Here is a 14,476-nt window from a genome sequence, read left to right as displayed (position 1 = left end):
ATTTTAATCTTACACAGAAGGGGAGATCATGTCATCATAAAGTATTTCTCATCTCATCACATCATCATCGTCATGATTTTTGTTGCAGTTCGGGCTGTATCTGCTATCAGATTGTGCGTTTTGCCATGAGTAGTGAATTGCAAATTAAAATTTGCCCTCTAGGAGAAGGCAAGAAAGCTGTCATTAAAACCTGTATCCAAAGTCTATTAATAAATAAATAAATAAATAATAATAAATAATACATCTCCAGAAATAATAAAAAAAAACTTTTTGATTTTTATTATTTGCACAAGAATCCTTTAAAAACAGTCAAGTTAAGATGCCATACAGAAGCCATACAGAGGCTGGGACACAGTCCTAATTAAAGATGGTCAAAATCAAGTCAAAACAAACTAATAAACTAAAAATGATAATCATGGCAATTAAAATATGAAAAATGAAACCTGAAAAGGATTTAAGCACAACATGCAAAACTGGCTATTTATTTTCTAACAGCATCACTAATATGTGAAAGTTCACAGGAAAAGCAGGATTTATCATCTTTAATGAAAAGTAGGCCTTCAAATAGAGATCGAAGATAATTACACTAAATTCACCACCACCACTGCATGATATAAAGCAGGAAGATGATAATACAAAGTTATCTGTCATTTTTGTGACCTACTGGGCTCTTTAATACAAAACAAGCTCAACATATGTTGCACATGTTAGGGTTAACATGTGTGTGTTCACATGAAAGGGGTGCTGTTGGCAGCATTTCACCAGTCACGATTATGGATCAAGTGTACGGACAGCAGAACATCTGATTTCATACAACAACGTTAAACTACATTATGGGAAAAATACAAAGAGGTTAAATACAAATTACAGACTGAAAGTAACACAGCTGTTGCAGAGCAATACGAGTGGACAAAATCAGCTATATTAATACAGTTTAGCTCAGTTGAAGCCAAGAAAGCTGACAAAGATACAGATTGTCAGTATCACAGCTCTGTTATTAAGACACGAGGGAACTTATTATCAAGTATTTAATTAAATTGTTATTTAAAGAACCATTTTAGTCTTTATTCAATCATCTGCAGCCACAGTGGTGCTTAACTCTCCGAGAGCACGTAAAGAACGACTATAAAAACTCTATTCAAATGTAGGATTAGTCTACTTGCAAATTTGATATATCAGGAAGTACAAACAGGTGTTCCTTATTAGGATCGCATATTCATGCTTATAGAACAGTAAAATAGTTGTAAACGTGTTTGGAGTCGACAGGAAAAAGTAACGAATAATGCTGTGGCCAAGAACTATATTTATTACTGGAGCTCACTGGGGAAACACAAAGATATTAGACAGTGTTGAGAAACTGCCCAGGGGTACCAGGGATCTTTTAGGAATGGCGATGCTATTGTGATATGATACCTATGGGTTTCTAAGTTATCACGGCAATGTACCCCAATAAAAAGCTACCATTGGTACAGAAAAGCAAAGGTCAAAGCTAAAGATGCCCTGGATAAGAAGAAATCCTGCTTTGCAGTACAGGCCTCAGGTTTGACACACTCTAAGTTTGCAGGCCTATTTGTCTCTTTACACATGCAAGATCATATTTTGCCAGCATGAATCTAAATGAATAAGATCGATTGTATTCAGATTATGCTCTGCACACGAGAGGAAGAGGAAGTCTACAAGCTACCCAACCAGATGTTGCACAGTGTCTTCCTGCTTCTCTGCTGGTTTTCACTGTGCAGCAGGGTTCAGTTCAACACACTCATACAGCTGGTCCCTCTGAAAGGAGGAAATGCAGATGACTGTGGGCACACTTTCATAAACAGTAATTTCAGAGTTTGACATGTCTCATTACCTGTCCAGGTTGTTCCCTGTCACTTTGTTCAGCAGTAGCAGTCACAGTTTTCTTCTTCCTACATTTGTAATATATCAAACCCCAAATTTTCATATATGAAATAAAAGAGTTTTGAGGACAGTCAGAAGATATGACACAAAATCTGAAATGAAGTAGTTTACCTTGTTTTGTAGAGTAGAAATACAACTGCAGGGATCAGCGAGAAAAGAGTAATTTTCAATATGTTCAGCCCTGCTACTTTTTTCTCTAGAGCTGTAGAGATTGATGTAAGATGTAAGTAAACGTTGTAGTAAAGTATTTCAGAACAATATAAAAGTAACTGCCAGACTGCTGTTTTGTTGGTTTGGTCTAGAAAAAATAATAGTCGATATCCTTATTGAAGTTTCTGCCTGCTGCTTTCACTTAGCCTGCGTTTCTCCTTTTACCAAATCTTTAACATTAACAGTCCTTCTCACCTTTGACGGTGAGAGCCTTCTCAGCTGAGCTAATGTTCTGAGGACTATTCACAGCACAGGAATAGTTCCCTTCATTCTCCCTGCTGACTGGATCCAGGATCAGATGCTTAGTTTGGTGGCCGACTGGTCGACTGTTCAAGTACCAAATGTAGTTTGTGTTGTCAGTCAGAGGACAGCTGGTACTGCAGGTCAGTGTGACTCTCTGACCCTCTGTCACCACTGCAGAAGGACTCACGGTCACTTTCACACCTCAAAGATAGTTAGATTGGATAGAAAAAAACAAAACAAAAAAACAGAAGAGTTATTGTGACTTTTGACAAAACTGACGTGTGATTATCATTATATCTGACATACAGTTAGGGCCATAAATATTTGAACGAGACAGTTTTTTTCTAATTTTGGTTCTGTACATTACTACAACAAAATTTAAATGAAACAACTCAGATACAGTTGAAATGAAGACTTTCAGCTTTAATTCCGTGTGTGGAACAAAGCATGTTTTAACACAATCCCTTCCTTTCAGGGGCATTTCAGTAACTGAACAAATTAAATAACTGAAAATAAAATGTTTATTTCTAATACTTGGTTGAAAACCCTTCGCAGGCAATGACAGCTTGTAGACATCACCAGATGATGAGTCAAATGTCCCATTACTTTTGGTCTCTTAAAAAAAAGAGGGTGGCCCATGATAAGAAGCTGAAACTCCTAAACCTTTCATCCAGTTTGATTGTGGATACCCTCAAATGAAAGCTGAGAGTCTACACATTACGTCCATTTCCATGATGTAACTATAATTGGAATATGTTTCAATAAACAGGTAAAAAAAACAAAACTTGTGTCAGTGTCCAAATATAGATGGATCTAACTCAAACGAACACGGGCCTTCTGCTCAACTGTCTCCAATTTGCATAAAAATTTTATGATACAAATTCTGAACATCCACAATGATTGCTTTTAAATTTTAGCTTCATATATGAAATAATAATGATAAAGATATCAGATAATTTGCAAATACCTGTTGTGTTTTTTAAAAATCAAATCCTGTATGAAACACATTTTTGTGGACCATCAATATGATATAAAAACATGCACTTCACTAAACACTGCAAGTGATTCTGTATTAAATCTAATAAACTTACCTGTGACAACTAACATCACTCCAGGTAAATTACAGTGATCAATATAGTTTGCAAGTCTGAATGAGTATTCAGCCGAATCATTCCTCTTCACATCATTAATTCTCAGTGTATGCTCGTTTTTCATGCTGTCATAATACTTCACACGGCCTGTAGCTTCTTCAAAGACCTCACAGTCATCCTCCTCACTACCAAGCTTTACTTTATACCACGATTTATACTTATAGACGGAATGGCTCAAGTATTGACTTGTAATGTTCACAGAGGAACCTTCCAGGGCACAGATTCTTCTGCTGACGTAATTCACAGCCATGCAGTTTGTATTGTTGATGCCTAAAACAGAGTTAAAACACATAAAACTTTACTTCTGCTTCAACCTGCCTGTTGTTTGTTTCATACGTATGTTTGGCTCTTACGCGTACTCACAGGATTCATGAGAGAGCACATCTTCATTGCTTTTTACAGCGCAGGAGAAGAAGTCTGCTTTGGGTTTGAAAATTGTAATGTCTTGACGCTCGCAGTCACTGTATAACTTTCTGTTCCAGTACCACTTATATGCAGTGTGAGCATCAGCCACAGGGCAGCCGGTGTTACAGGTCAGAATGACAAAGTTCTTGACAAAAGTCATTTGAACGTGCAAATCTGTTGGGAGAAAATAAATAGTTTTTTGCTACGACCTGTGATATATTTTGGGGAGAATGGTTTGTTTACATGTGGAAACCTGTTGGATATGTGATGGAGCAGAACTGGTCCTTTGATTTCAGCTTCTGAGAACACATGCTGCTTTCAGTGTAAGTTACACTGAAACAGGTTTTAGTTACAGAATCTGCACAAAAAGAGATAAAAATGAGTATTTTAATTGTAGAGTGTGTTAATGGCTTGCCAGGATTTTGCAGCTTTTAACACTTGGGGTTGTTTTTGGAATGCCACTCACCCACGGAGACTTCAGGGGCTCTGAGATCCTCGTAGCCTTTGACAGCACAGGAGTATGTGACTGCTTCCTCACTGCTGAGCAGCTCTCTGTACCAGGGAGACCAGTCCTCATAGAGAAACTCTCTGTTCTTGTACCAGATGTAGGCTGCAGGCTTTTCAGTCAGAGGACAGCTGCTGCTGCACATCAGTGTTACTGTCTGTCCCTCTGTGCCAGGAATCACCTTTACCTGCAGCTCTGAGAGGATGATGGGTAAAATAAGTACGCAAAAACTGAAATGAGCAGTAATTTATGAATGGCAGCAGCTCTACCTGAAACATGGAGCTCAGTTTGGTTGTTCAAGCAGGATTGTGGGTTCTCTGTACTTTCTTTGCAGCAGTAAGACTTTGCATCTCTTTCTCTCAAAACTTTGATTGTCAGAGTAAAGTTATTGTCTTTCGCCATGCCGTATGTTCCATTGTTTCCATCCGCAGAGAGCTCTGTCAGGACATTCTTGGAGTCTTTTGTGTGTACAGTGTACCAGCTTATGTTTGAGGTGGCATGTTGAGCGGAGCACGGCAGATCCACTGATGAACCTTTTAAAGCACAGATTCTGCTTTGTAGCCCTATAACCTCTTTAACAGAAGCAGAAGGACTTCATTTGAATACTGGATGTCAGATAACCTGTGTGGGTATGCAATGTTTTGCTCTACCATTAAATCAGCGTATTTATGATTTTGATTTCTACACCATTTTGACTACACAGGTAAGCAAAGGTGTTCAAAGTTGTTCAGCTCATTACTGCAAATATCTCATTAGCCAGTCACATGGTAGCAGCTCATTGCATTTAGTCATGGTCAAGACAACCTGTGGAGGAAAAGTTATTTAAGTCACTGATGATTGTTGGTGCCACATTGCTTGTTTAGTGGGATTTTCGCACACAACTTTCTCAGAGAAAGTATGCCCGACAACGAGAAAGTATCCAGCACTCAGAGAGAAAATGCCATGGTAATGATAGAGATCACAGTTGAGATGCGTTGAGATGACTGGAAGGCAACAGTAACTCATATCTATAGAAAAGGTTCTGAAGAAAAAAGAGGTGCAACAAGGTGTAGCTAACAAAGTCTACATCAATGCTCTGTATCTAATCAGAAGATAATCATTAATGTTGTCGGTAACACCAATCTTACTAACAACATCGCTCCTATTTCATGTGAAATATCTAGCTCTATTAGAGTTTATAGACACAGATCTTTAATTAATAATAATAATACCTGTTATGTGCAGGAGGAAACACATCAATGTCCACTGAGTCTGTGCAAACAGCATGACTGCAGGAATGCTTTGGTTTCTATATTAATAAGAAAAATGATAAAATAACACAACTTGTATCAGTTTTCTTTTAGATCTCCTACTTTATATTCATAAAAAACATAAAATTTAACTCACATGTTGAAATTAAGAGCAGCGTCTCAGCAAAGGCAAGTTTTCATCTTGTCGGGGAGGATAAATGAATCACACGCAGCTCTGAGATCTAGCTGTAGCTTCCTTCCTCTTGAAATGTTTAATCAAAACAATCTTGTTTAATGTTTTTAGTGCCGTGCAAAAGTCCTCCACCATGTTTTACAGAGAGTTTCTTTACATTTTATAAGTGACAGGAATAAGTCATAGGTGGCTTCAGAAATAATAACAAAAAAACAACAACACTCTTCTGAAAATGGTCAGGTTCAAGGACTGGAGTGAAAATGAGTGCAAAAGCAGCCAGTGACCAAAAAAAACTTTGACAGACCTTCAGAAAGCCTGAACTGTTGTATATAACTGCATACAGAACACTTTAACATATGACAAGAATGTCTGGGTTGGAAACCGAATACATAACTCAAGACTTTTATTATTAGCTGGTCTAGTTTAATACACTGTAAACGCAAATGCTCAAAGTACTTAAATAAATGAAGTAATGTAATCCTAATTTTTAAAAAACATAATAAATAGCGTAAGTTCATCTAAAATTTTGTTCCACTTCAGTTCGTTCGGCTTATTATTTTTGATCATCTTCATCTATTTTGCATATTAAGTACCTACTACTTAAAAAAAATGTACCAATTTATCTAAATTATATGGCAGAGATCTTTGCAAGGTTTTAATTCCTGGGATTAATTTCACCCCAAACATTAAATATATTAGTCTTTAGTCTGATACAACAGCTGGATTGATTTAGATTCTGAGAAAAGACAATAGAGTAAAAGTAAAATGTCCTTGTCTTTTGTTAGTTGCTCACAGGTTCTTGCATTAACATTATGCACCAAGTTTAAAGAATTGGTTTTGGTTGCTTTATTTCTTTTTGAAACGTTAAACAATAAACATTTAAAGCATTAAAAAAAAAGACAATGTATGGCTTTACTGCAGTGTATTTATTGGGGCATTTAAACATCTGCATCAACTGCAAGCTTTAAAAACAGCCAACCGACCTTTTTGTTTAGATTTTTTTTTTTTTAACATATTTTGCTTTTTTTCATTTCTGTCTTTTTAGCTCAGTCTTCAACATCTTTTGAAGCTTCAACACATTAAAGTATCATGAAATTTTGCAGAAACCTCTGTTTTACAACTAGTGTAAACACCTTTCTGATGGAGATGAGGATGAAGATGACAAATTGGAGAGGTGATTTGTCATAAAATCATCTTGTAATTAGCGGATTTGTTTGTGATCACTCTCTCTCATTAATTTAGGACAAGTCTGTTAAAGCAGATGTGAGATGATGCAGATTAAGGCACCAGGTTGCCTTAAGTTCTATTTTTTTAAGTTCTGCTACTGTTTTGGGGTTTACAATGTTTACAGTGTACACTAAAAATTCCTTTAGGTTTGTAACCATAACTACTATCTGCAGCTTATATTGCTACTGATGGCAAATAACAAATCTCACTTCCGTGCAAAGAGTTGCAAGGAAGTGAGATATGTTCATATGTCTTCTTAGAATTTTATCTGGAACACAGTAAATATTAAGTTTGCTTATCTGGCTTTAGCGTACTTACTTTTTACATTAAAACATTTTTGTCTTTAATTTTTTTTTCTTTTTTGCCTGTGCCATTTGGTTCTTTAGCCATCAGAATTATTGTCTGAAGGCCTAGAAAGATGCCAAACGGATTTACTTTACCAAGTGGATCATCACGGCCTTGCCATATTGGTCCATTTGACTGACCTTTGCTATTATTATTATTATTTTTTTATTTTATTTTCAGTTGTTACAGACAGAACAGACATGACTGGGGGATAGGACCTTTCTTTCCCCCCCCCCCCAGTCATGTCTGTCGTGAAAGAAAGAAAGAGAGGGAGGGAAAGAAAAACAGAGGGGAATAGGGAAAGTGAGAAAGGGCACTTAAAAAAATCACCTGTTGAGAGAAGAAAAAAAGAGAAAACAAGCAAAAGAGAGAGCAACATAATAAATACAAACACCACTGCAATAATCTAGCCAAGTGTAAATGATAGTAAATACTAAATATTGAATGTTATTTTGCAGCACGCAAGACCGACAGCGCATAATGTGCTTTGAGGTTGCAGCCAAAAAAGACATAGTTTGTCTCTATGAATAGTGAACACCTGTGTGCACACCTGTGTGGATGATTGCGCTTATATTCAAAAGGTTTCTCCATGTAACAATCTGCTAGGGCAGGGGTCAGCAACCTTTAACACCCAAAGAGCCAATTGGACCCGGTTTCCACGCAAAAGAAAACACTGGGAGCCGCAAATACTTTTTGAAATCCAAAATGAAGATAACACTGTATATATTGTTTTTTACCTTTGTGCTTTGTGTGAACAACTAAAGTAAGTAAGTAAAGTTTATTTATTAAGCGCTTTTCACAGACAGGCAGTCACAAAGCGCTGTACACAAATATTAAAATAAACAATACAATCAATAGACATTATACACAATGTAAAAGATCAAATGTAAATAGTGTAAAGAATATAAAATACGTAGATCAACAAAAGGCTTGTTTGAACAGAAAAGTTTTTAACTGCTTTTTAAAAGAATCCACAGAGCAACTAAGGTGTGTTCCTTATGAAATCCATGAAGTGCTACGGAGAAAATTACATTTTATTTATGCAATTAACGCATTTTGAACTCTTAAAGAAATATAACAAAAGCAAAGACACCCAGCTGAACTAAAATGATCCATAGCAAACAAAAACTGTTGTGAGCCGCCACCCTTATATCGCCTTTGGGCTGTTGGAGCCTTGACCTGACTTTTAAAAAATAATTGGAAAAAAGCACTATGCTGCTAAAAGATGAAAAATAGATATTTGCTAAATTCTGCCTAAATATGTATTTTACCACGTTAATGTGTGTGGCGGGGCGTGGTCTGCAGTGCCGCTGCAGGGGAGGCGGACGCACCTGAGCGGCACCTGCAATCACGCCTCGCCGCCTTAAAGTCTGTGCTCTCTCTGCTGTTGTGTTGTCGGGCTGTGAGCTGAAAAGCTACAGCCGGCTGTATGCGTACAGCAACCGTGTGTGAAAAGCGGTCAATAAAGAGATGCTGAAATGCCGTGATAGGTTTACAATAAGACTTATGGTCCCGAACTTTTGCGCACAGCGTCCGCAAATCGGGGCATTCATCTTCATGCAGGACTGTAAGCTGTCATCTGTGAGGCGTGAGCGGTGTTTGTCTTTAACATAGTTCATGGTGGAGAACAGTTGCCGACATAATGTGGATCCGAAGATCCATAATTGGCCTACCTGGGGTTGAAAGTCTCGATAAATGCACCGCGTTTCGGTGGGTACACCGGCTTAAGCGAGTGTGACGCTTATTTTGAGCGATGAAAAAAAATAATAGAATATAATTTTATTTTTATATTTCAGAATCACAATAATCTTCCAATTTAGAACTACAAGTTAAAAAAAGAACTAAACACAAATAAAATACACTTCAGCTAAATACTTCTAATTTATTTTCCCAAACCACCCGGAGCCACAAAATAAGGACTAAAGAGCCACATGCGGCTCCGGAGCCGCGGGTTGCCGACCCCTGTGCTAGGGGGTGTGGAGAGCCATAGGAGAGCCCAGGGCATGAAGCAGGCATGGAGGAGATCCAGGCCCCAGACATCCAGAGACCCCCAGAGCACAAGAGTCCAAGGAAGACCAACGGAGGGGCCACCCCTCCCGGAAAGAGCCCCAGATGAGGGGTCACCCAGCAACCAAAGAGCAGAAGCCACAGGAGGCCAGAGGCCCAAGGGCCCCCACCCTCCAGAAGGGGCCTGACCGAGCCACAGGCGCTAGGCCCCGTCAAGCAGCCACCGGGAGTGAGCTGGTACATACCTGAACGCCCAGCCCCAGACACCAAGAACCACCAACGCACCGACGTCTGAGGGCATCAGCCACCGGCAGGGAGTGTGGTGGGGGGAGATAGGTCTCCATACTTTGGAGGGCCTGAGATGTTCCCAGAGGGGTGGAGTCTAAGGCAGAGTTGAGGCTGAATACACAGATCGTCCTCTGGAAGCCATATAACGTGCCCACCCCCAAGGCGCTATATGCCGGTGTTATGAGAGTGTGAGTAATGTGGATGGCTAGGTTGTGGAATAAAATTGAGGCACAGGCGGCCAGAGGGGACAGAGGGGGAATACCTTTTTGTCTTTATTTTTAACTTTTTTAAATTTCTATTTCTCCAAATGTATTTGAATTAATATACTGAAGTAACTGAAGTAATTTTTTGGCCTTATTACTTATTGCTTATCAGTGATGTCACATCCACAGTTACTTCCTGTTTAAAACTTTCCATGCTAGAATTCCTCCAGTCCCATTGCATCATAGTGTAATATATATTATACATATATATATTATATTATATACAGTATTAGTAATTATAATAATATATAATGATCCTTTTGTCCAAATTAAACTAAACTATGTCTTTTAGGTGTTCTAGTTTTTGATGTGTGAATAATCCAAAGGCATTACACCAACACCAGTTACCATTATTAGTTACTAATGAATTTACCAGGGTTAAAACTATCATACAGATTTATTGTTTCATATAACTAGAGATGACAACAATATTTGTCTTCCTAATACACAGATTCCTCATTTGGTCCATAAAGTACATTTTATTCATTTTTTTATTTCCAAAAATCTTACTTTTAAAGTGGTTTAGTGTTTTTTATAATCTTGAATTCTTCCACACAGTCATTACATGATAATATAAGAGAAATAGTGACTATTTTCACCCAACTTGATAATTGTAAATCTGATTAAACAGGATTAATTTATTGCAAATCATTTATCAGGATTGAAAATATCACAAAGAATTGTTTTTTCATGGAGGTCTGGCGGTGAGCACATTACAAGACAGAGAGAGACAATTATAACACAACAAACATGACATCAGTGAGTTTGTATTTTGTATTTTAAAAACTACAAATCACTTCACTTCTGTGCTATTTCTTCAATTCTCTGACCAAATGAATCAAATTTGTCTAAGGTGATGGTTTTTGCCTTGGAGAAAAAGAAAAAGAAAATATAAAGTGCTGTAAGAAATATCAAAAATGGACATCTTAGAATATTTTAAGATGCTTACATTTTGTTTGTTATTAATATGTAAGTATCATGCTGTCAATAGCATGTAGAAACACTTCAGCACAGCTTTTGATCACTAAAAAGGCTGATGTGAGGAAAAAATGACCCTGCGGGATGCAATGTTTTGCTCAATCTCTGTAAGAGGTTTTTCATATAGTTTTGCTTGAGTCTAAGAAGCATCCCTGCTAATATTCAGACAGGATCTCCTCACATCTATGGATAACTATAACTATAAAAGATGTGTAATTTACAGTGGATTGACAGAACAACCTTTTAAGGTGTTTACAGATTTCTTTTATTCTTAGTCTTAATTTCAGAAATTATCATACTTATTTTTTGAATAAAGTATGATGAATGTGTGATTGGTCCACTTGGATTTTTTCTATTTCCTGTTTTTTTTAAATATATATTTTGCAATGACCCTGATGAAGGCCACAAACTGAAACATGCTGGTCACATAATAAAGTTGTTCCCTAATACTTTAAGTGTCCCTGCAGTCTTCATGTCATCATACTTCAAAATCCAAAAAAGGACATTTTTGAAAACTGACATTTAATAATAATAGTAATAATAATAATGATAATGATAATGTCTAACAGGTTTGTGCAACTGATAAGTGACTGTCATCATCCTTGTAATAAGCAAAGGAAATGGTTTAGTTTAGTTTAGTTTGCTAAAATCCCCATTAGCTCCTGCAGTAGCAGTAGCTACTCTTCCTGGGCTCTGACAAACTTTTTAACAACATTTTTTTTCATAAATAAAACATGTTCTACATGGAAGACAAGAAAAGACTAATAAACAACAGAACAACACAATTAAAAACAACAGCTCTAGATTAAACATAGATTAATTGTTACGGTGCAACATTTAAAAACATTACACCAATAATTACACAGATAAGATTATTAAGATTATAAGATTATTACCTAACTGTTCCAAAAAATACTTTTCAAGGTAAATTTAAAGAATGGAGTATTTACATTTCCTGCCCTAAGCAGTGTGGCCTGAACAGCAGGTAGGAAGCAGGATACTACAGGTTTACAAAAACTGATTCACAAAGGGACTTTACTTTATGCTTTGCATACATTCAAATATATACATTTTTTTGCACAGTTAAATAATTATAGTTCTTTATATCACAAAAAGATAAATCATACTTTAATTTTTTTTTAAGTGGACTGGTACAATGCAATATAAAGAAATTCACAGTAACTGAGAAACATCTGCTTATAACCACAAGAGGGAGACAATGAACACAAACAGCAGAGGTACTGATTCCATCAGCGCTACCTTCATGTTTAAGAATAGAATAAAAGATCAATAGAAGTCCAACATGATACAGTACAGATGGTTTATTCAAATGTAGTCCCTGGCTTTTGCCTACTTGACTAGCTCAGTAATATACAGCAAACTGATAGAAGTAGGCATTATGACTCAAATACAATAATTTGAAACAGATGGCCTTCATGCAGAAACTCTAGAGATGGACATGTCCATTCAGTTTTGTTGGTTGCTTTGCTCTGAAGTGTGCTGTAAATAGTTGTTGTTCTCAGAAAAAAGCAGCCAGTGATTGTACTGTGATCCCCTGATTATACTTTGGTGGTGGTTTCAACCTTGGCCCCACCAAAGGGCCCTTGATTAAACATTAAAAAAGCCATCCAAAATAAATTCAAATTTTATTTAATGGACTGGTAATGACATGGCACTTTGCAGCACTTTTTCCATATCCAAGGGCGTTTAACCTGTTATTCACATACTCTGATAAGACTGATGCACAGGGGAAGTCAGGGTTCAGTTTGTTGCTGAAGGATTCCTCAGCACAGAGGAGGAGCTGGGATCAGACCACCAACCTTCCAACGGGTAGATGTGCCACTCTACCTCTCTACCTCCACCCCTCGTGGTGGAATGAACTGAAAAAAATTAGAGAGTTGTATATTCATCTCTATATTATTTTCCTGGAGACTTGCCACGGCCCTTACTCTTATCCTTAAAGTGTTTACATTATAAAGTGATGAATTAGACTGCGGAGACCTTCTTCCTCAAAAATAGAGCCAGGTCACGACAATATAACTGTTTTAGGAGATTTATGTCTCTGAAAGAGGAGTGATAAAAACATGCAGCCAATTTGTAGTTGTCAGATTCAGCACACACGTAGCCCGCCTGCACAGGGAGGAAGGTCAAAGTATTCCTCTTATTTTTATGTGCAAATTAGCAAACAAAAGCCATTTCAATACAAGAAATAACAGTTAATCAAAAAATGTTTTGTTTTTTTTATCTGCAGTTCCCAAGCAATCAGCTTTGCTTCCCTTATTTTCCCTGGTTTTGAGCTACAGAGAAATGTTTGGGAGAATTGTGTTGTGAATTTGAAAAGTGTTTAAAAAAGTATAGGATAATATTGTAAAGCTCTAATGTCAGTGCAGTCCTTGAGACTGATATTGCATGTCTCACTATCTGAGCATGAAAAAGCTGCAGTGAAATCTACTCACAGGTAACTGGTGCATATTCACGGTGCAACAATGAAATCTAAAACTTATCTGTGAGTGAAAGTGGAAGTAAAAAAGAAGTGAAAAGTAAATGCAAAACAAAGCTGCAAAATGCAAATGTCTCAATGGCGACGGGTCGCAGCCTCCTGGAAGTTTTCAGCCAAATGAACTGAGAGTAAGTTAATTGAGCTTCTACTGAAACAATAGAATGATCTTAAAATTTGACAGATATTCTTTGAAAACAACTAAACAGCAAAATAAATACATAAATAAATAAATAAATTAATTAATAAAGTGGAATAATTGCTTCAAGGTCACCTAAGGCTGGCTCCAAATACCCAATATTAATTCCCCTAAATATAAATATAAAGCTCATTATTACATAATTACATTATGGATTTGATTGACAGGTGTGTCAATACAGGCTGCTGTGGATGATTGCTGTTTGCTGAGCATCACCTTCAATTTCAGCCTCTTCTGGGCCTCACCACAGTGGATTTGCTGTTTGTGTCTTTTGGTACATTTGTAATAGAATTATATGAAAAATTATATGACCTGCTGTATGGTGCAGGTCACCCAAGAAGATTATGATTTCATTTTCATGAGGGGTCAGCTGTGGCTCTCAACCCTCTGGTCTATCTGATCACTTCAAGCTCAAAGAAAGGAAGAAAGAAAGAATAACACAAAGGCAAATGTCAAAGCCTTAAAACGGGACCACAAATAAATGTCCATCTTTTTTTACAAGGACAAATACATGAGGCTCACACAACCAATTGTGGGTGTGTGTGTTTAATTTAAAATCAACATCTAGAAATTCAAGGTTTGTAGCATATTACCGTTTTTGATTCCCTTGAATTCCCAGTAATTGCAAAAATATTGAAAATCACGCACACTGTTACACCCTACTTTTAAAGCAGCGTGAGGCAACCGGTAATGAAATGGATGGATGATATAAAGCAACAATTTGGATCTGGAAATTATGACAAAATAAAAATGAAGAAGCGCTGCAATGAAAACGTCCAGATATTCAACAGCTGGAGGAGGAAGGCTCCCTCGGATGTCAGACTCTCTCTCTCT

The 14,476-nt window shown here is 37.1% G+C and overlaps 1 protein-coding gene across 1 annotated transcript; it reads right to left on the bottom strand.

Moving 5' to 3' along the window:
* Positions 1-295: 295 nt before the first annotated feature.
* On the bottom strand, positions 296-5,177 carry LOC102082220 (sialoadhesin). Its single transcript, XM_025907706.1, has 9 exons — positions 4,686-5,177; positions 4,378-4,611; positions 4,165-4,269; positions 3,870-4,085; positions 3,447-3,776; positions 2,308-2,556; positions 2,014-2,104; positions 1,853-1,910; positions 296-1,776 (listed from the first exon to the last, which is right to left on the bottom strand). Exons 1-9 carry the CDS (start codon positions 4,816-4,818, stop codon positions 1,729-1,731), a joined length of 1,464 nt encoding a protein of 487 aa, XP_025763491.1. The 5' UTR covers positions 4,819-5,177; the 3' UTR covers positions 296-1,728.
* Positions 5,178-14,476: the final 9,299 nt, after the last annotated feature.

The sequence above is a fragment of the Oreochromis niloticus genome, linkage group LG6 (genome assembly GCF_001858045.2).
Source record: "Oreochromis niloticus isolate F11D_XX linkage group LG6, O_niloticus_UMD_NMBU, whole genome shotgun sequence".
Lineage (NCBI taxonomy): Eukaryota > Metazoa > Chordata > Actinopteri > Cichliformes > Cichlidae > Oreochromis > Oreochromis niloticus.
Note: the sequence above shows the minus strand (reverse complement) of the source record. Positions and strands in the feature narration are given on the sequence as shown.